The sequence below is a fragment of the Peromyscus eremicus genome, chromosome 12 (assembly GCF_949786415.1).
Source record: "Peromyscus eremicus chromosome 12, PerEre_H2_v1, whole genome shotgun sequence".
Lineage (NCBI taxonomy): Eukaryota > Metazoa > Chordata > Mammalia > Rodentia > Cricetidae > Peromyscus > Peromyscus eremicus.
The window spans coordinates 4,658,949-4,680,629 of NC_081428.1; the positions used below are offsets into that span (position 1 = coordinate 4,658,949).

At 50.0% G+C, this 21,681-nt stretch overlaps 1 protein-coding gene across 1 annotated transcript in view; it reads right to left on the reverse strand.

Moving 5' to 3' along the window:
- Positions 1–5,709: 5,709 nt before the first annotated feature.
- Dop1b (DOP1 leucine zipper like protein B) overlaps positions 5,710–21,681 on the reverse strand; it is a 106,636-nt gene continuing 90,664 nt past the window's right edge. Inside the window, exons 29-38 of the mRNA XM_059277668.1 lie at positions 15,670–15,752; positions 15,096–15,205; positions 14,847–14,993; positions 13,368–13,429; positions 11,836–11,964; positions 9,729–9,865; positions 9,157–9,212; positions 8,423–8,581; positions 6,877–7,006; positions 5,710–6,205 (exon numbers count right to left, since the gene is read on the reverse strand). Coding sequence (XP_059133651.1) covers positions 5,954–6,205; positions 6,877–7,006; positions 8,423–8,581; positions 9,157–9,212; positions 9,729–9,865; positions 11,836–11,964; positions 13,368–13,429; positions 14,847–14,993; positions 15,096–15,205; positions 15,670–15,752 — 1,265 coding nt within the window. The 3' untranslated portion in view covers positions 5,710–5,953. The remainder of the gene's footprint in view (positions 6,206–6,876; positions 7,007–8,422; positions 8,582–9,156; positions 9,213–9,728; positions 9,866–11,835; positions 11,965–13,367; positions 13,430–14,846; positions 14,994–15,095; positions 15,206–15,669; positions 15,753–21,681) is intronic.

Consider the following 21,681-nt stretch of genomic DNA (forward strand, 5'->3'; position numbering starts at 1 on the left):
AAATGGCTTTTTATCTCCAGGAGTCCCTCCCCTAAGCTACTCAGTCCCTTTATAAGTCCCCATGCCCAAGCCCTCTGACTGCCTTCTCTCTCTCTCTCTCTCTCTCTCTCTCTCTCTCTCTCTCTCTCTCTCCCTCTCTCACTGCATCTTCTCTCTCTCCCGCTTCCCTAGCCCTGGCCATGTACAGTGCTTTTTTTCTCTCTCTTCTCTAGAGTCTTCCAGATGCCTCTGGATAGTTCCTCTCTCTTATCCACGATAAGAACCCTCCCCCTAATGGAGAGGTCATGTCTGTGGTTACTTTGTTGCGCCCCCTCGCATACAATATCAAGAAGAAAAACGGTGCTTGTCTTAGAGTTTCTATTGCTGTGACGAAACACCATGATCCAAAAGCAAGCTATAGAGGAAAGGGTTTACTTGGCTTACACGTCCACATCGCCGTTCATCATCAAAGAAGTCAGGGCAGGAACTCAAACAGGGCAGGAATCTGGAGGTAGGAGCAGATGCAGAGGCCATGAGGGATGCTGCTCACTGGCTTGCTCTTCATGGCTTGCTTAACCTGCTTTTTTTTTTTTAAAAAAACTTTCTTTTTTATTTATTTGTTGCGTCTTTCACATCATATGTTATGCCCAGATTGCAGGGACCCCTCAAAAGACCACCACGGAGACCGAATCCTACATGTGAGTGAGTGTTCGCAGTGGTGAGAACAGAGAGCCTGAGCCCCAGCGGGCTTTTTCTTCATAGCAGAGATTGGGTGAGATTTCCAAGGTTCAGGACCCTGATTGGCTGACATTTATTTGTCTAAGGGTATCTTGGTAAAAAGGGAATAGGTGTGTGTTAGGCTCAGGGATAATCTTATCCAATCATATCTAAAAATTGGAATGTTTGGAATGCCAGATACTTCCCCTTAGATGCAGGCCCATTTTTGGGTGGTGCCAGGGTGGTGTATGGCTTTTCCTGGAACCGGGTATTGCCTGCCAGTAAGCCTGCCATGGCAGCTGTGGTCAAGCTGTTTTGGGCACACCCACGCACACATGCATCCCGAACCCACCCATCTCTGGTCCCCTTGCATCCACCCTTGCCCCTGCAACCTCCCCCCACAAAATAAAACAAAATAAAATTTAAGATAGAAAAGGGAGGTAAAAGGAAAAAAAAGGAAGAAAGGAGAAAATGTCATCATAGAAGCTGCAGTGTGACACCATGAGTCACACAGTAAACCCCTTTATCTGTACATCTTTATATTCAGGCGTTCATTGCAAAGAATCGTTGGTCTGGCTCGAGGCCCCTGGTCTCTGCTACGCTATCAACACTGGTCCCTCACTGGGAATCTTCCTGGACACCCTGCTGCTGCCCTGTATCCTGGAGGTCCTGCAGCTCTCGGTCCACAGGACCACTGCTCCCCCTCCACCCCCAGCAGATCACAGATGGGGTGGATGTTGGGTTGGGCCAACACTTAACCTTGGTTCTTGGCTTTGGTAGTTACAGTGTTTGTCAGCCCGCCAGCTCTCCCCCATCTTCACCATCAGGGTGAGCTCTCCGGCACCACCCTGGCTAGTTCACCCCTTGCAGCAAAGAGCAAGGGCGGGGCCAGTTCTCCTGCTTTCACACCCCATACCTACACCTTCAGTGCTGGCTTTACTGAATTGCCCAGGACTGGCTGATAAGGGGCAGTTATGACCTCAGGGCCAACTCTCCCATCTGGGGTAGGGTATATCTCTCCCCAGCCCGTGCCACCACATGACAGATGAGTAATGGGGACAGCACTCCCATCTGCCTCAGACTCAGCCTGGTTTCTTCTAAAACCCAGGACCAGCAGCCCAGGGATGGCACCACTCACCATGGGCTGGGCCTCCCCCATCAGTCACTAGTTAAGAAAATGCCCTACAGCTGGATCATATGGAGACATTTCCTCTTCTCAGATGACTTTAGCTGGTGTCAAGTTGACACAAAACTATCCAGCACCGTGCTAAATTTGTAAATCTCCACATAGACGTCAAGAGTTGAAATTCATGGTCTAATAGAAACTGATGATGTAAAGAAGGTATTGATTTGTGTTTTTTTCCTTTTCTTATACTTATTGTGTGTATACATGTGTGTTTATGTATGTACCCATGTGTGTGCACACGTGTGAGGTCAGAGGACAGCTTTTGGGAGTCCGCTCTCTTCCACCTGGGTGTTAGAGTGTAAACTCAAGTCACTGTGCTTGGCGGCGAGCGTCTCCACCAGCCGAGCTATCTCATTGGCCCCAGGTTTTTCTTTTTTTAATGTGTGTAAGTGTTTTGCCTGCATGTATATCTGTGCATCACATGTGTGCAGTGCCCAAGGAGACCAGGGAATGGTGTCAGATCCCTTAGAAGTGGAGTTACAACCATTGTGAGCCTCCATATGTGTGTTGGGAATTGAACCTAGGTCCTCTGCAAGAGCAGTGTCTTACTTAGGGTTTTTCTTGCTGTGAAGAGACACCATGACCACAGCAACTGTTATAAAGAAAACATTTAGTCTGAGTGGCTTACAGTTTCAGAGGTTTAGTCCAGTGTCCTCATGATGGGGAGCCTGGTGGCGTGCAGTCAGACGTGGTGCTGGAGGAGCTGAGAATGCTACATCTTATAGACAACAGGAAGTCAACTGACTGTCAGAGTGAAGCTTGAGAAAAAGACCTCAAAGCCCACCCCCACAGTGAGACACTTCCTCCAACAAGGCCACACCTCCTCCTAGTGCCTCTCCCTTTGGGGCCATTTCCTTTCACACCACCACAAGCAGACAGCGCTCTTCACTGCTGAGCTGTGTCTCCCGCCCCTCCCAGTTTTCTCTGACAACAGGTTTTCTCGGGTATTCTGCCTCAGCCTCACAAATGCTGGGGTGTACGGGTAAGTCATCAGGTCGGTTGGTTTTCCCCCTTTTCCTCCGAGACAAGGTCTTGCAGTAGCCAAAGCGGGTCTGAAACTCTGGACACAGCTCAGGCTGGCAGTGATCCTCCTGCTGTAGACTCTAGAGTGCCGGGATTACAGGCGTGAACGCCCACCCGTGATTTTTGTCCTACGTTTTCACTGTGATGTGACACTGATTATTAGGCGGGGTGTGGCTACTTCCTCATACTGTGAATTGTTTGCACCTACAAAAGTGTGAGTCACAGAACTTCCAAAGTACAAGCAAGTGTGAGTCACAGAACTTCCAAGTACGAGCAAGTGTGAGTCACAGAACTTCCAAGTACAAGCAAGTGTGAGTCACAGAACTTCCAAGTATGAGCAAGTGTGAGTCACAGAACTTACAAGTACAAGCAAGTGTGAGTCCAAGGTTACACGGATAGACTTTAGTGACCCATTGACAAATGCTTTTACTTTAAGCATATTCCCTTGACCACAATCCCCATGTGATTTCCAACAGGTATTTGTGTGACTACCTGTATACCTAGATGTATTTTTAAAATATACTTTTCAGCCCTTGTTTAGGCAGACCAGGTCCTGTGAGCCCCCGTGCTGTGTTGAGACCAGGGACATAAATTGCTTTTCTGTTGTACAAGGAGTGAAATGCTGAGAGAGGGTTAAGATGACTCAATGGGTAAAGCACTTCCTGCCAAGCCTGAGGTCGGGAGTTCAATCCCAAGAACCTACATGATAAAACGGAACTGACTTTCACAAGTGACCTCTAACTGCCCCTCCCATGTAATTAGATTAAAACAAATAATAACAACAACAACAAAAAAAAACCAACTTGCACTTCAAAAACAACACAAACAGAGAAGAGCAGTAGTAATCAAACTCGGAACTCCCAGCCTGGTATAGTAGGCGCAGGCTCTGAGAGCGCGTGCCTCACGAGGCCTGGAGAGTAGAGTACACAGTGCTCTTGCCTAAAATGTGTCGCCAAGCAGGCAGGTCTGGAAGGCGCATGGCACTCACTGGCAGAGTTAGACGTGGCTCCAAGCCAGGACGTAAGTAGGGTAGCTGGCAGGAGGCAGTGAGGCTTGGGAGAGGGAGAGCCGATGCCACCAAGCCCGAGGGATTATTTTACGGCACAGCAGTGTCAGCAGAGGGTCAGGAGATCCCAGGGAGGAGAGAGCAAAGGGAAGAGGCCAGAGTCAGCAGTCCCGACTGCTCCAGGCCGTCGGTGTAGGACTTGAAAAGTACCAGAGGTGGCACTAACCGGGGTCACGGCTGTGGGGGTCTGAAAACCACATGCTTCTTATGCAACTGGACAGTGCAAGTGTGAATTTAACACGCCCAAAGAGATCTATCTACTGAAGCGCTCCGACAGGCTAGTATTGCTGTTGAGAGCAGGTCTCGGTATCCAGGCCGGCCTTGAACCTGCTATGGAACGGAGGATGAGCAACCTCTGATCCTCATGCCTCCATGTCCCCGGTGCTGCAATGACCTACTCTGTAGATGCCAGGCAAGTGCTCCACCAGCACAGCTATATCTCCAACCCTGGGCTAGTATTGGTTTTGAAGAGCCCAGGAATATGAAAAAAATTGTATGCTTGTAGCCTGTACGCACATTTCTGAATGTATTAGGACTGACAGCTGCTGTGCCCCTTGCCCTGCATTCTCCCAGTTAGGGGAAAGGCGATTTAAATGACCCCACGACTATGTAAACATTTTAGACTAACACCCTGTAATCAGGAGCAGTAAATCCTGGATCCCCCTCCACCTCAGAGGTGCCTGGAGAGTGCTAGTTCAAGACCCCGGGACGCCCGAAATGGCATAAATCCCCAAATGTTCTCTCTGCCCTGTGTATAACCTTTGGCTGTAAAAAGGGGCCTGTAGCCCTTCCTCGGGGCTACCGAGTCAAATCATTCCCTGTAGCGCTGACTAGTAGAATTTCTTCCCGAGGTGTTTTTGAATAAACGTTGCTTCTGGTTTTTAGACCTCAGTGTTCCGCTCCCTGTTGTGTTTGTACAGTTCCAGGACCCAACAGTTGTAATTTTTTTTATACCCCAACCAAAGTCCCCGCCCTCACTCCCCATCCACTCCTCCTGTTTCTCTTCAGACACAGGTGGGTCTCCTATGGATATCAGCCAGCCATGGTATATCAAGCTGCAGTGAGACTAGGCTCCTCTTCTTCTATTGAGGCTGGGTGAGGCAATCCGGCAGGAGGAAAGGATCCCCAAAGCAGGCAACAGAGTCAGAGACAGCCCTTGCTCCCACTGTCAGGAGTCCCACAAGACTGGAACACATATGTAGAAGGCCTGCGTCATTTTTTTTTAAGTTTCAAACTGCAGTACCAAAGTAAGTGCTTTCAAGGTGATTGTGTGAAATGTTAAAATTACACTTTTGATAACCGTTAAGAAAAAAACAAACCCCAAACAAACACCCTTTAACTCCTTTAAATTAAATTAAGTGTGTGTGTGTGTGTGTGTGTGTGTGTGTGTGTGTGTGTGTGTGTGTGATGTATGGAGGTCAGAGGACAACTTTTCAGGAATTAGATCTTTCCTTCCACACACTGAACTTGGGTCATTAGGCTTAGCAACAGGCTCCCGTACCTACAAAACCATCTTGTCAGTCCCCATTTTTTTTACACTTCATTATCTTGTGTGTACAGGTATGGAGGTCAGAGGACAATTTGGGGGAATCATTCTCTTGTCATCCATCTGTGGTCCCGAGGACTTCATCTGCTGTCACCCTGGCAGCCTAACAACTTGCTAAAAGTTTTAGAGAAACAACATAGAACAGACCTACGTGTTTGCTTCAATAAAGACAAGGACTTTCACATGACAATCATGTGTGGTTAGATTATATATATTAATTTTATTTCCATTACATAAAGTGAGGAAGAAACACAGAGATTGAAATATATTACAAGGCATTTAAGGGAGGCGTGTTTGGTGGCTGGACAGAAAATACCTGAATGGACTTTCAGGGCTCTGGTAGAGTCCATTCAAATCCCCAGCTCCCTTCTTCACAGAATATCCTGTCCTCATCAGGGACAGAGAGCGGGATTAAGAAGCAAGCCCTCCTGGGGCGCTAACACTCTGGATGTTCCAGGAAGTCATGCTCCACACACTCCTCCAGCTGCCGTAGGACCCTTGGGCTCTCTGCGACAGGGAACTCCGGCACAGAGGTTCCTGGAGCATCGGAGGGCAGCTGGCTTTGGGTTTTGAAAGCACAGTTTAACGTCTTGAAGAACGGCATCAATTGCCTGATGCTGGATACGGAATGTTGGCGCAGAAGGGGAAACTCACTCTCCCTGGTGATCTCATCAGAGCTGCCAATTTCCTGCAGAGAGACCCAGAGCCGGGGAAGTGACCTTGGCTAGCGCTGAGATGCCTGTGCACACCTGTGGTAGGCTGTCAGCTCATGGCTGGTGCTAATAATAGAGGTGGAGCCTCACATTCTGATCTTTCATCCTTTCTGTCGGGGTTTCGGCCCAAGCCCAGTCCAACGCCAGGCTCCTGCCATTCCTCCTAGCAGGCTCCTCCTCTTCTTAGACTCAAAACCACAGAGCAAGTCGGGAAGAAAATCAACTTCTACATCACCGGTACCCAGGAAGCTTTATTTCCCACAAGAAAATAAGGGATGGAACTTATAACCATCCCAAGCTTTAAAACTAAGAGATGAGGCTTTGAAGTCCTTAAAAACCAAGAGATGCTAAGGGCTCTGTCGCTGCTTAGTCTGGGCGCCTCGCTGGGATTCTTTATTTTTTTTTGAGACAGCGTCATTTATAGCCCAGGCTGGTCTTGAACTCACTATGTGCCAAGGACGACCCCCAACTCCTGATCCTCTACCTCTGCTTCCCAGTGCTGGGATCACTGGTATGCACCACTCTGCCCTGTTTACATAGCACCCGCTGGAACCCAGGGCACTGTGTGTGTATGCCAGGCAAGCACTCTCCAGCTGAGCTCCATCTCCGGCCCTGTGACTGTGTCTTTTAAAAGGAAAGCACTTACCCCGTATTTTGACTTCAGAAGTTCTAGAATCCTGACAGTGTGAGGTCTGCATTCTTGGTGATTCTCTTCTAGCTCTGACAGGAAGGCAGGGTGCTCAGTGTCCACTTCTGGAACAAACGCCCATCTGTAACTGCAGGGCACAAACAAGGCCAGGTATGCTGAAGCAGAGCTCATGTAAACTGTCTACAGGAGTTCGAGTGAAATAATTTACATCCCACAACTCAGGGGCTTAATATGTTCATAGACTGCATCGTATAGCAATGCACACAATTGATTTCTATTAGCCCTAGAAGAAATCCTGTTTCCCTCACCATTATTGCTCAGTCTCTAGGACGAAGACCTAGGCAACCCACTAACCTGCTTCTACCTGTAGATTTCTCATCTGGACCTGAGGAGTGGAATCAGACATGCTCCTGGGGCGGGGGGGTGGGTGGGTGGGTGGGGCACCAGCCACTGTCACCGGTGTATTCTCAAGTGTCAGCCATGGTGGAGCAGACATCAGCATCTCCTTGCTTTTTATTGCTGACTGATGTTACATGGACAGACCACATCTGTCTGTCCATCTGTTGCTGATGGACACACAGGCTGTCTCCAGCTTTTGGAGACCATACATAATGCCATTGTCCACAGTGTCCATGGGAATGCCCTTCTTTCCGTGGCCTCTTGTCTCAGTCTTGCAGCTAAACGGAATAGCAGTGACGTTTCCTCAGATCCGAGGTGGCCATGCACAGCCCTCTACAGATACCGCACAGAGCAGAGTGTGGCCACGGCTTGGCCTCTACTGGCAGGCACCTACCACTCAAGCCTATGGTTTTCGTTAGGCTCTCTTGATGCTGCAAGGAGTACTGATCTGTCCACCAGCTGGAGACCAGTGCAGTCCCACTGCTGTAAAACTGTGCCCCCCGCCCCACATCTGTGCCCCCAGCAGCCTCTGCTCTTCTCCCTTGTTCCTAGGGTGGTGTACTTTCTAGAATATCACACAAACGGAATGATGCAGTGTGTGGCCTTTTCAGCCTGGCTTCTTTCATTTGATAATGGCCATTGAAGAGAATGCACACGTGTTTTTACCCATGACTCCTCTCTTCGTGGGGGGAAGCTAGAGAGCAGCAGCCTTTGGGGCCAGGCATGAAACTCAAAGCAGGAACAGCTGTGTTAAGCCTGGGGAAATGCGTGCCAAAGAGGCCCAGTGACCCGGAGAGGCGCTCCAAACGGATCCTCCACATCTAACTGCAAAAGACAACTGGAGCTATACAAATGCGGGGGGATCGGCACCGGCAACCCGGTTCAGAAGCTTCGGTAGCGAGAGCCACCTCAGCAGACATAAAAATACTCGTCTGTCACAGAGCCACATTTGCAAGCCTGACCCTGAGCCAAGTCATGAAACCACAGCTGTTTGGGGAAACCTGAAACCTGGGCTGTAGTGGGCTCACAAGCTGCTGGGGTGCTGCGGCTTCTCACACACTCACTGCACATGAAAGGAAAGTGAAGTGCTGCACGGCAGGGAAAACCACCGACTTCAAAGGGGGTGTGGGCCCCTCTGACTTACATCTGAAACAATGGCATCTTGTCAGGTGGGAAGGAGAGCGCCGTGTCCAGGAATTTGCAAGCAGAGAGGTACATGATGAGATCACTGGGGGACACAGCCCCGCCCGAAGGCCCGTTCCCATCGGCAACTGGGGCTTTTGTTCTGTTTTTGTTGCTGTTTCTACAAATTCAGAAAGAAATGTTCATTATACATTCGTCTACATCTTCTGCTCTTCATTCACTTGGGAAAAGTCCTTAGACACATTTCCCTGGAAATAGATCTTCTGAATATGGGCTCAGTGTGGATGCTGGTTGGGGCTGCACGTGCGGGAGCACTCCCTCAAGGTCATCTTCAGTTCAGAGTCAGTTTGAAGACAGCTGACCATATATGAGACCCTGTCTGAAAACAGGAGGCAGCCAGAGAGTCGGCTCAGCAGTTAAGAGCCCTTGCTGCTCCTCCAGAGGACCCCACTTCAATTCCCTGCACCCACACTGGGAAGCTCACCGCTGCCTTTATCTCCAGTTCCAGGGGATCTGATACCCTCTACCAGCCTCCTCAGACGTTTCATGGACATGGTGCATATACACACACAAAGGCACACATGTGCATATGCAAAATAAATACATCTTGAATAGAGAGGGGGAAGAAGTCTTCACACTAGCTAGTCCCATCACAAGTACTCCCAGAAGACAGAGGTGGTGTGAGGGCCTACATTGTCACCTCCCAGCATGCAGTGCGGAGCTCCCATGGCTTACCTCAACGATTCATCTTCCTCTTTCAGATCTTCTTCAAGTTGTATGAATGTCTGGATCTTAGGAAGAAAATGTATATTTAAGTCATTATGTGAGAGAGATCCCATTTACCTAAATGTATCTAGCTATAAAAAACCAGCAGGTGGGGGCATGGGGACACATATCTTTAATCCCAGCACTTGGGAGGCAGAGGCAGGTAGATCTCTAAGTTTGAGGCCAGCCTGGTCTACAGAGTGAGTTCCAGGACAGCCAGGGCTACACAGAGAAACCTTGTCTCCAAACCAAAGCAGACTAAAACAAAAACCTAGCAGATGGAGCCCAGGTAGAGCCTAGAGAGCAGGGAGGCACTGGGGCGGATCACCACAAACCAACAAGAGGAAAACTAGCAAATAATATCGTAGTGTGTGTAGGTCACAGAATTAAACACCCTATTCAGCTGAGAGATAACTATGTGCTATCAACACGATTACAAACAACTCTTAGAGGAGTCAGGCACCCACAGAGTGGATACTGTCCAACAACAGAAAGCATTTTAAAAGCGCCATCTTGTCCAAGACGGACACGGGTGCACTCACCAGCTCAGAGACCATGATTGGCCACAGTGAGGTCAGATGCTGAGGAGATATTCTTAGCAGCAGAACTCTGAAAAAAAGAAACATCTGAGCAGCGACTGTGGATGTCTGTCCGACTCGGAGGTTGTCTGTCAGGCGCTCTGAGGAAAGAGATTGTAGAGAAGTCACACAAATATGCAGGCTGGGGTTTCTTGTTAGCTACAAAAGAAGAAGAAAACTGTAACCACTTTGATATTGTGATGACAACCCAGTATAAGAGATGAATCCTATCTGGACCTGCAGGCACATACCTATAATCCTGGGCAGAGGCAGGAGGACTACCACAATGCAAAGCCAGTCTGCTCTACGTAATGAGTTCTATGCTAGTCAGGGCTATAGAGTGAACTCTACTCCCTGTCTGTGATGGAGAAAAAAAAAAAGGAGGGGTAGGTGGAGGATGTAGCTTAGTTGGTTCAGGCTTGCCTGGTATGCATGGAGCCCTTGGTTTTCTCCTTAGCACTATATAAACTGGGCGTGGTAGCACACACCTGTCATCCATAGAGTTTGAGGCCAGCCTGGACTATATGAGACTACTGAGAGATGGGGAGGCAAAAAGTATGTGTTTGTGCCACAAACACCCAACAGGATCCTATTATATATCCCAGGTTATCCTCCAACACAGTGACCCTGCCTCAGCCTTCCAAGCAGTAGGATGTGCCACCACGCATGTCTGTCCCACCTACCCTCGTGACAATCACAGTTGGCTAGAGTCCTCATGCCATGCACCTCACCTCACCCTCATGCGGCAGGTGCATCTGCAGTACTGCAGCCTGTACTGCACGCCTTCCCATCACCCCATCACTATAACAGCGCGGCCACTCTGAGGCAGGTGTGTTCAGCTCTGCCCTCTGTCCACTATGCACAGTGATGCCCTTCAGCACGCCCCGTTGGGGCAGTGGTCACTCATGAAGAGGCCGCACACCACAGCCAGGAGAGACTGGGTGATCCCTGAAGCTCTCTCTCCGACGGATGTGTGCTGCCTAACAGCGGCCTCCGCCTTACGGCTCTAACTAGAACATGGCTCCTCCACACTCCTGTCATGTATACTATGTTAAATTAAATCACATGATACAAAACTTCCCATCAGCCCCCACAAAAACTTATTAAAAGTCTGCTTTTTCCTTTGTTTTGGGGATTTATTCCAAAGAGGCTCCTTCCTCTGCCTGCCCTCAACATCCCTCTCATAGCATGCCCCCCATCTCTCATTTCTCACTCCTTTTAAAAAAGATTTTTTTATTAATTTTAACACTGTGAATGTGTGTATATTCACATGAGTATAGGTGCCCAAAGAGGCCAGAAGAGGGCGCCGATACCCTTTAGAGCTGGAGTTACACAGGCAGGTGTCAGCTGCCTAACTTAAGTGCTGGGAGCTGAGCTGCTCTTAGGTGCCTGCTCTCTAGCTGCCACACTGTAACTGTAACTTTGCACATATGGTGCGCATGTGTGGATATGTATGTGATGTATACATGAGGTTCACACCATCACACTGCCTGGTTCTCGTTCCCCTTCAGTAGAATGACTTCTCAGAGCTGTTTGCTGGAACTCTGCTCGCCCCTGCTTGAGAAAGGCTGCTGTGTACTTTTATTTACTTTTTTTGGATGATACAATGAAGTTATTGCTTACTGAACAATGCAGGCATATATATACAGACTCATTATATCTAGCCCCACCACAGTGACACAATACAGGAGCCATTCTGTTTCGTAAATAGGAACCTACAGTTAGATGGTTACTGATGCCTACGAAAAGCCTGGCTTCTACACACCCTTGCAATTCTTCAGCGCTCTGGGCCTCACCTACATGTCATAGGAGACAGGGAAGAGGAGGAGTATTCAGACTGGAAGGACTGGGGTGCAGCACACCCCTCCCACAAAGGTGGAGGCTTTACGGTAATGAGGTCCATGTGAGTGGCTTCAGCAGCCATGTGAAGGGACAAGCTTGTCCCTTCTGTGTTCGTCCTCAGGACTCTCCAGCTCCAGGACTGTGAGCAGAGACATTTTGTTCACCGTGAAACCCCCAGCACTGGGTCTTCTGCTGCATAGCTTGGAGCAGCCGAAGGTGGGCGTCTTACCTTGTATCAGAGGAAGGTACAGGTGGTACTGGTCAAGCTCGCCACTGAAGACAGCAAAAGCCTGGCGCTTCAGAAGCATGGCCTTCTGCTCAAAACTGGAGAAAAGCTTTAAGGAACTGCTCTGCATGTCTGCAATAAACACATCACAGTCAACTCATGTGAGAAGATCATTCAACCTGTGACGCTCCCCCCATCCCTTCACAAAGTCCGGTTCTCCTTTGAGAACATAGAGAAATCCACCCTGCACACATTTAAAATAAAACAAAACACTGCCTATCTCAGCTACAAATGGCAGTTCACGTCTATAATCTTAGCACCCGAGAGGCTGAAACAGGAGGATTGCCAAGAGTTTGTGGCTGGAGTTGGAGTGGTGGTGGTGGTGGTGGCGCACGCCTTTAGTCCCAGGACTCCAGAGGCAGAGCCAGGCCGATCTCTGTGAGTTCGAGGCCAGCCTGGTCTACAGAGCGAGATCCAGGACAGCCAAGGCTGTTACAAAGAGAAACCCTATCACAAAAAACTAAAAAATAAACAAAAAGAAGTTGGAAGCCAGCCTAGACTACGTAATGATGAGTTCCAGAATAGTTCTCTAGGCCATAGATCTAGACCCTTTCCTCAACAAAACAAAATGCCCAAACCAAAATGATAATACCGCCAAACCTAACCCTACCCCCAGTAAAGAAACCAAAATAGTTGCTCTGTGGGTGAAAGGCAAAAGTCTATTCCAAACTGCCAAGACTGTCTCCTGGGAAAGCAAGAAGGAGCAGGGGGAAGAGTTGGGGGGGGGGTGACTGACTGAGGGAGCCTAGGGCTAGCGACGACCTTGACAAGTTAGTAAGCACCACAGCCACAGTTAATGGAAGAGCCACATGTTCCTCTTGCCAGAGGTGAGGAGAACACTCTCTTTTTAGCAAGCAGAAACTTTCTTCAAGCCCCTGAGGGAATGGGGGTTTTTGTCTAAAGGCTGGACCTTGGAAAAAGGAATTTCTTGGGGGACCAGACACCCCCAAACAAACAATTCATGACCCACTATGTCAGGGAATCAGGAAAGGCCTGGGCTGGGTATGGCAGTGCTGGCCTGTAACATGGGCATTTGGGGGCCAAGAGAGGAGGATTGAGAGTGTGAAGCCAGCCAGGGCTACAGAGTGAGACCTGCCTGAGAAGTCAGAGAGCTGCCTAAGAAACTAGGCTGACTTTAGATGTTCTACGACAGGTGTCAGGCTGTGGCCCAAAGCCTTCAGCAGCATCTCTACTGGAAACTGAAATACAGGCAGTCAAGCCGGCCAGCAGACTGGGCGACTCACTTAGTCCTCTCCAAATCTGCACACCCCACCAGCTGTCACTCAGCACCATAGAAGTTTCCCAGCACTGGGGAGTCAGAGCTACACAGATCTCTTTGAGTTAAGAACCAAGTTCCAGAACAGCTACGGTTACACAGAGGGACCACCCCCACCCGTCTCAAAGAAAGTTTGACATGGCAAAAGCTGATTATGAGGGTACCAGTCCTGAAGTGTGACAATTAATTTGAAACTTACTCATTAAATCCTTAAACATTGTTTTCTCATGAGTCAGAAGATGGTCTATAATGGACTTCCAGCTGGATATGAAAAAGAAGCAAAATTAGTTAAATATGCAATTAATGACAATTTGATTAAAAGCATCAAGAAAATAACATGCCTTTCTAGAGCTATTAAAACTGCTCTGCAGAGCTGGAGAGATGGCTCAGCCGGTAATAGCACATGCTGTGAAGCCCAGGGACCCAGGCTCAAACCTCAGCAGCTACGGAAAAGCCAGGCCTGGAAGTTCACGTCTGCAGCCCCAGCACTGTGGGCTACAGGGGGGCCACTGGGGCTTATCAGCTGCTAGCCTTGCCCAAGGTTCAGTGAGAGACCCTGTCTAAAAAAATAAGGTGCACGGGAGTGGGGGGTGGGGTGGCGCACGCCTTTAATCCCAGCACTTGGGAGGCAGAGGCAGGCGGATCTCTGTGAGTTCGAGGCCAGCCTGGTCGGCAGAGCGAGATCCAGGACAGGCTCCAAAACTACACAGAGAAAACCTGTCTCTCAAAGAAAAAAAAAAAAAAAAAAAAGGTGGAGAATGACTGAGGAAGACACTTGAAGTGAACCTCTAGCCCCCACCTGTGCACGCACACACACACATAACCACACTCACCCAGAAGTGTAGACGGATTTTTCTTTGGGTCCCCAGCTCACAAAAAAAAAAAAACCAAAACCACAACTTGGAGACTTAACCCACATCGTTTGATCTGTGTTCTTTATGTGGCTCGGTTACCTTTACTCTGTCCTCCCCAATCCGCTTCCTCTCCATCTGGCTGGCGACTCCACCTTCTTCTTCCCAGAGCTCTCTGTCCAGAAGTCCTGCCTACACCTCCTGCCTAGTTACTGGCCGTTTAGCTTTTTAGTAAACCAATCACAGTGACATACACGGTGTCATCAAATATCTTGCAACACAGAAGTGTGTATACACACACACACACACACACACACACACACACACACACACACACACACACACAAAATGAACTTGAAGTGCATGGGCCAGGAAGCTGGGCAGAAATACTGCCAGGGACACCATGGGCTCTACTATCTCATGACTAAGATGGACAGGGGCAGACCGGGCACCCCCAGAACCTCCCATCGTGCTCCTTACGAACGACAGGCTCTCTCAATCTAGTGTAGTGTTTCTTTTGATAAAAAGGCACCTCGGTATTTTGAAGGATTTAATATCTTTTCAGCAAACACAGGATGGACGTGATCACCCATGACAGGGACATCCTAGGAGGTGGCACTATCGGTCTGCTTTCATTTCAGCACTGAGAATCATGCAAACCCAAGCACTGAAGACACAGAGCACATGTTTTTTGAGACAGGGTTTCTCTGTGTAGCCCTGGCTGGCCCGAACTCAGAGCCTGCCTCTGCCTCCCTAACGCTGGGATTAAAGCCATGCGCCACCACTGCCTGGTCAGAGCACGCGTTTATGGGAACAGCGTTTCTTACTGAACACAGGAAGTATCCATCTGAAAGAAAGTGGGGTCCAGATACAGTTCCAGCACTTCCTTCTTCCACGCTCGTTTAGTATAGGCGTAACCGCTCAGGGAGCTCAGCAGCTGGGCGCCGGCTCGGAAGCTGGGAGCGTTGTATGCACTAAGGGAAGAGGAGGGCCAGGGTCAGAGACTGTCCAGGAACACCACTGGATCCATTTCTCGAAGGACACATCTCGGCCTGTGGGCGGGGCGATGCCGTCACCTGTGGTTGCGCAGGTAGGGAAACACGTAGTAGAGCAAGCGGGAGATGAGTGGCACTGCCTTCTCTTTCTCGTCACTTCGATACACCATGTCCAGGAGAGAAGCCAGAACCTAAAAGATCGAGGCCGTTAAGAAACGGGCGTCTGCAGTGGCGATCAAAAGTGCCACACTACACCTGATGTCTATTCTAATTTGATCTAGAATGTCCCCTATGTGTTAGAGACTTGGTTGCCAGCCTAAGGCACTTGTGAGAGAGGCAGAGACTTTAGGAGGTGAGGCCGAGGGGCAGGAGAGAGGTCCCTGGCAGCATGCCCTTGCTTCTCACCACAGCCCAGAGCAACACGGCCAACCGCCCGGACTGAAGCCTCTACCTTCTTGAGCAAACAGACCTTCCCTTCCTTTAAAACGAGTCTCTCGGGTATTTTCTGTCGCAGGTACAGAAAGCTGACTGACTCAGGTCTGGACTTCAGAACTCACGCAGAGGAGTTCTGGCATCCGGAATGAATACAGGCCTTCAAAATGGCTGCAGAGGGCAAGCGCTCCCACGAGGGACCCCACGTCAGGCCCGCATTTACCTCTGCCAAGAGGGAGAGCGCCTGCACACTGTACATGGAGGGGGCAGAAGCGGACACCATCGCCGAGGCCGACGCTGCAGCATCTACAACAGAGAAAGGCGTTTGTTTAGCGCTGAGGCTGAGCCGGCACTTCCGTCCCCAAGCACCTTCGCTCTGACTGCAGACACTAACTTCGGGATTTGCATCATACTCAAGTTCACCCAGGACGGATGTCTACGTTCGGCTTGCTCCCCACGGCTTGCTCAGCCTGCTTTCTTATACAATTTAAGACCACAGGCCAGGGATGGCACGGCCCCATTATTCTGGGCCCTCCTACATCAATCACTAATCAAGAATATGTCCTACAGACTTGCCTACAGGCAATCTGATGGAGGCATCTTCTCAACTGAGGTTCCTCTTCCTGGATAACTCTAGCTTGTGTGAAGTCATACAACCTCATCTGGACAAAGAATGTAGGTATTTGGATCAAATACACCAGCACCAGCTCACTGTCTCCAAGTCCTTTTGGGTGACCAGCCAGCACTGTGGTCTCGATGCCCAGGGTCCATCGTCCAATACTGGCTTTGCTCCCAGTCTACCGATGTCCTTGGCACCCAGTTCTGAGCACACGTGACCTTCTCTTGAGCTCCCACACAGCCTCTGCCCCTGTAGGCTGTCTCCACTGTTCGGGAGCTGCTGCGGGACACACTCCTCCATCTCCACACAATCCTGCCTCTCACCCATCTGTGTCCTCTACTCTGCTGCTTCTCCCTCCCTCAGAAGGGCCCACCCAGGAAACGGAAATGCTGGCCAAGCCCATTGAGTGTAGGTGTGACGATGATTTGTCCCCTCTGGAATTACTGTGCGGTCAGTGAAATTCCAACCTGAATTTGCTGAAAGCAGACTAATACCGAAATTAAAAGAGACCTTCTAAAATGAGTATCCATGTATAGATTTTGCTTGATAAACAATGATGTTTGTTATCTGGGTCAGTTGGGGTTGGCTGGAGCCAGTGACTCAATCCCTCCTTGTAAAACTCAGTTAAAAGATGTCTCTGACGTACCCCATCCCTTCCCCCACGTGATGTTTTCTGGGTTGTTCAATAAATACAGAGCAAAGTCCTTTGTTAAACAGACACACAGTCACACAACAGCCAGACACAGGCACACTCAGGCACAGGGATGGAGTCACGAGACGGCATTCCGGCAAGCACACATTCAGACAGACAGACACCGGACAGAAGACACAGGGAGCATGAAGCAGTATTCAAATCTGGATTCACTCTTGCTTCAGTGACTCCAGGGGGAAGTGCTTTTATTTCTCTCCTTAAAGCGTTATTGGTGACTCAGAGTTAAACACTAATGTGTCTCATGTACGCAGCACAGGAGAGCTCCCTGCCCATTTTATACGTTGTTCTTAAGTAGTCACCTTGCTGTACAATAGTCTCTTGAAGGTACCCTTCCTACCCGAAAAAAATCGGTGTGTCCTTTGACTAACATTCCCTCCTCCCTTATACAATCTACTTGCCAACCTTTAGCAATAGATTACAGGTTAAAAATCTTTTCTGAGAATTCCATATATGAGTACTGCCTTCACACCATTTCTACCCTCTGTGATGGCTCCTTAATGGACGCTACTACAGAAAGTCAAAACTGGTCAAGATACAAGGAATAAGTGTCCATGGGGGGCACAGTCCCAGCTGCTCCATCTATAACGGAACTGCTACACCTAAGGCTCAATGAACGAGGTGGAAGAGGAGGTGGAAAGACAAGAGCCAGAGGACCAGAACCTGCTGCTTGGTAGTGTCTGAGAGACATGACAGGGAAGGTGCACCCACAGAACCTCAACACTATGACTGCCTGAATAAACCTGCACAAACACACCGTGGACAGGATAATCAGGGGGGATTCCTCAAGGCCCTGCCCCTAGATGAAGAGCTACAGGCAATCAACGGCAGAGAGAGGAAGAATTGGGGGAGCCCACAAAGGTTTCCTAGTGAGATCTGAGCTTGCTTTACCCAGCAGGGCTGCATAAGGGGATGGACTGACTGCGTGCGTGGTTAGTTACAGGTGTTCGGAAGGTCTGCACTTGGCTGTGCTAAGGGGGAGGTCTTTCGCTCCTCAATAGATATCAATAGCCCTTTAGCAGAGACAGAAGGTGCTGGTAGGTTTTGATCCAGGCCCTCCTGAGGTGATCCTGTGTTTCTATCTGTCTCTTTCCCCTCTATTTTTCTATCTAGATCTCTTATCCCTCACTCCTCAAGAGTCCCTGGGGGGAAAAGTGGGAGCTGGTCCCCCACAGAGAATCAGTCTTCTCCAGGGACAAGCCACCGGCTAGGTTATCCAGTCCCAAGTGCTCAGCCCCAAACACATACACATAGGAGCAACAACCAAGTAGGGTGTTTGTAAAGCAGTAGTTATAGAAGAAGGTGTCCGTGAGCTGGAGAAGGAGTAAGGGGACATAATGGGGGAGGAGAGGGAGGGGTGGGTATGATGTAAACACAGTACTCTGATGTGAAATTCTCAAAAACGCAAATATTTAAATTTTACAAAGATGGATAAATGACTTTTATGAGGGACTGGATTAGTTGCCATGAGAACAGGTTGTTAAACAGCAAGGCTAAATTGGGTTGGGCAACTGCTCCTGGGTAGATGCTCGCCCAGCACGTGTGAGGCCTAGGACTCGGATGGTGACACTACTGCCTGCCATCTCAACACGAAGAAAGTGGAGGCAGATGGACTGGGAGTTCAAAGCCATGCTCAGCTATATACTAAGTGTGAGGCTAGGCTGGATTGTGTGAGAGTCCTGCCTCAACAGCAACAAAGTCCCTAAATTGAAAACAAAACAAGCAAGCAAGAAAGAAGCTGGAAGCCAAGAAGCCAGCAGCAAGCCACAGCATTCTAGAGCCCTTACTGCTAACTGGTCATGATCCTGAGACCCGGCTTTGAGGGGTCCTGAGAGTCAGTCTCCTACCTCTCCCCTGCCTCTTCTCTGCTGGCCCCACCAAATGCCCCCTCCCCCCATCCTGATCCTGGCCAGACAGGTTTCCAGACGTCATCCTTCCGATCCCTGCTCTACCAACCTATTTCAGTCACCCCCGCCCCTCCCCCCCTCCCCTCCCCCCTCCCCTCCCCCCCGCCCCGCCCCTTTGGGAATTCCACCCCAGAATCTATTACTGTGCTGCGGGCTGTTTTCTCAGCTGGTGACTTCTTACTCACCCTTGAGGGTCATTTCTCTTCTCCTGACATCTCATGTGTAACGCTAACTTGCTTCTCCCATTCTTCTCCAAGCCAAAAGTCTCAACCGTCCTTGACCACATTTTCAGACCACGACATCTAACCTCCAGATCAATGGCAGCGCTCGCTGGTCCTGAGCTTAGATCACTTCTCTCAACTAGCTTTGCTGCCGATCAGCATTGTTTCTTGTGCAAACCACTCTGAAGTCCTTTTGGCGGGACCACTGGCTTCTGCTCTTGCACAATGTAGCCAGCCTTAACAACAGTCCAAGTGATGTTTTCTGATGATGGAGTATGATCACATGACTGCTCTGACTAATGGGCCAGGGCTCTATGCCAAGCCCGACAGCCTTCAGTCTCTATCTTATTTCTGAACAATTTCATCAAGACAGTGTTTTTCACTTTGAGAGACTAGGAGACAGGCAGACTCCCTGGTAGGCAGAAAGATAGGGAGAGGGGGCCATGGCCAGGAATAAAGGTGGCGAATCACCAAGATGGCTGACTTCTTCCTCACCCTCCTGATTAAAACAAAAGCCTGGCAGCGTTTGTCTCTCCCAGCAGGCTGCCTGCTGACGGACTAGCCAGTCCGCACAACAGCTGCAGACCAATCAACCATCCTGTCCGTCTTCAAACCGACCAAGCCTAGTGCAAGGGAGGAAAGCTCTGCAGAGGTTTTTAAACCCTCAGATGAGGCTGGATCTTCAGCTTTCCAAGACCCCTCTGCTGTGTGGGTCTTTCTCTCTGCGGTGTGCATGTCCTCACCCCCAACCCCCATGCCTTCCTTCACCAGCTGATTCTCTCTGCTGTGTGCATGTCCTCACCCCCCCATGCCTTCCTTCACCAGCTGATTCTCTCTGCTGTGTGCATGTCCTCACCCCCCCATGCCTTCCTTCACCAGTTGATTCTCTCTGCTGTGTGCATGTCCTCACCCCCCCCCCCCCCCGCCACGCCTTCCTTCAACAGCTGATTCTCTCTGCTGTGTGCATGTCCCCCCCCATGCCTTCCTTCAACAGTTGATTCTCTCTGCTGTGTGCATGTCCTCCCCCCCACACCTTCCTTCAACAATTGATTCTCTCTGCTGTGTGCATGTCCTCACCCCACACCTTCCTTCACCAGCTGATTCTCTCTGCTGTGTGCATGTCCTCACCCCCCCCCCATGCCTTCCTTCAACAGCTGATTCTCTCTGCTGAGTGCATGTCCTCACCCCCCATGCCTTCCTTCAACAGCTGATTCTCTCTGCTGTGTGCATGTCCCCCCCCATGCCTTCCTTCAACAGCTGATTCTCTCTGCTGTGTGCATGTCCCCCCCCACGCCCTCCTTCACCAGCTGACTCTGTTACTTGAGAGCTCTCTGCTGCCACCTGTTGTACTTCAGATTTTCCCTGCTTTTTACCTCTAACTGGCAAAGAAAAGAAACCCTTAGCAGGACCCCTAGACTGTATCACCTGGGGCTGGGGAGATGGCTCAGCGGTTGGAGCACTGGCCGCTCTAGCAGAGGACCCGTCAATTCCCAGCACCCACACGGCAGCTCACAACCATCTGTAACTATAATTCTAGGGGATCCAACACCCTCTCTTGCTTCTGTGGGCACTTGGCATACATGTGGTGCATAGACACACGTGCAGACAAAACCCCCACAACACATAACTGCTGTGGGATGTCTTTCTGTATGCTGTGAATATGTGTTGCTCTGATTGGTTGATAAATAAAGCTGCATTGGCCTATGGCAAGGCAGCTTAGAGGCAGGAGGAAAATCTAAGCAGAGATACGGAGAGAAGAAAGGAGAGGAGGGGAGATGCCAGCCGTTGCCCAAGGAACAAGATGCCAGCAGACTGGTAACGCCACGTATAGATGAATAGAGATGGGTTAGGTTATAAGAGCTAGCTAGCAAGAAAGCTCGCCATAGGCCATACAATTGGTAATTAATATTAAGCCTCTGAATGATTATTTTATAAGTGGCTGCGGGACCAGAGAAACCTTCCAGCTACACATAACAGACAGCCAGACAAATGACACTTGTCTTCCAGTACAGGTGTCTCAACTTAATGCAAGGGTGCCCCTGAGCACCTGCACACCTGTAGCAGCACAAACACGCCAGGTGGGGGGAGCGCCCCACTGCGGAGAGCTTCCTATGGCCAACACGACACCGGCATCTGTTCATCACCACTGCCACAGCCGGAAGCCGAAGTGCTGAGTGCTGCTGTGAACTCCGCCGAGTAAGGCTTACGGAGAAGCTGGGAGTGGGTCACAGCACTGTCATCGGTGGAGCTGAGAGACTGAACAGCAGACAGGCGACAACACTTGGTACAACAGAATGGATACAGCCGCAGGGGGTGTGCAGCTTGTCGGCGCCCACGGCACAGCAGGGAGTGTGCGGTCGGTCGGGGTGGGAGTGGGGCGCTCTTTCCCTACAACCACAGTCCTAACCACAGCACCGTCTGGGAAAGCATGGTTATTGGCTTAAAGCAGCAAAGGAAGGGGCTGGCAGAGAGCTCAGTCGACAAGCGCTTGTGCAATCGTGAGGCCCAAGTTTGACTCCCAGAACCGTGGAAAAAGCTGGGCACGATGCCTGGCTCGTGTGACCACGGGGCTGGGGAGGCAGACAGGTGGCTCTCAGAAGCCCGGGGGCCAGCCACCTTGTCCAATCAGCAAGCTCAGGTTCCAGGGAGAATACCTGTCTCAAGACATGAGGCAGGGGACCACTTCTGAAGAAATCTGAGGCCGACTTCTTGCCACACCCATACACCACCAGATCACATCATCACCACCACCACCACCACCACCACCACCACCACCACC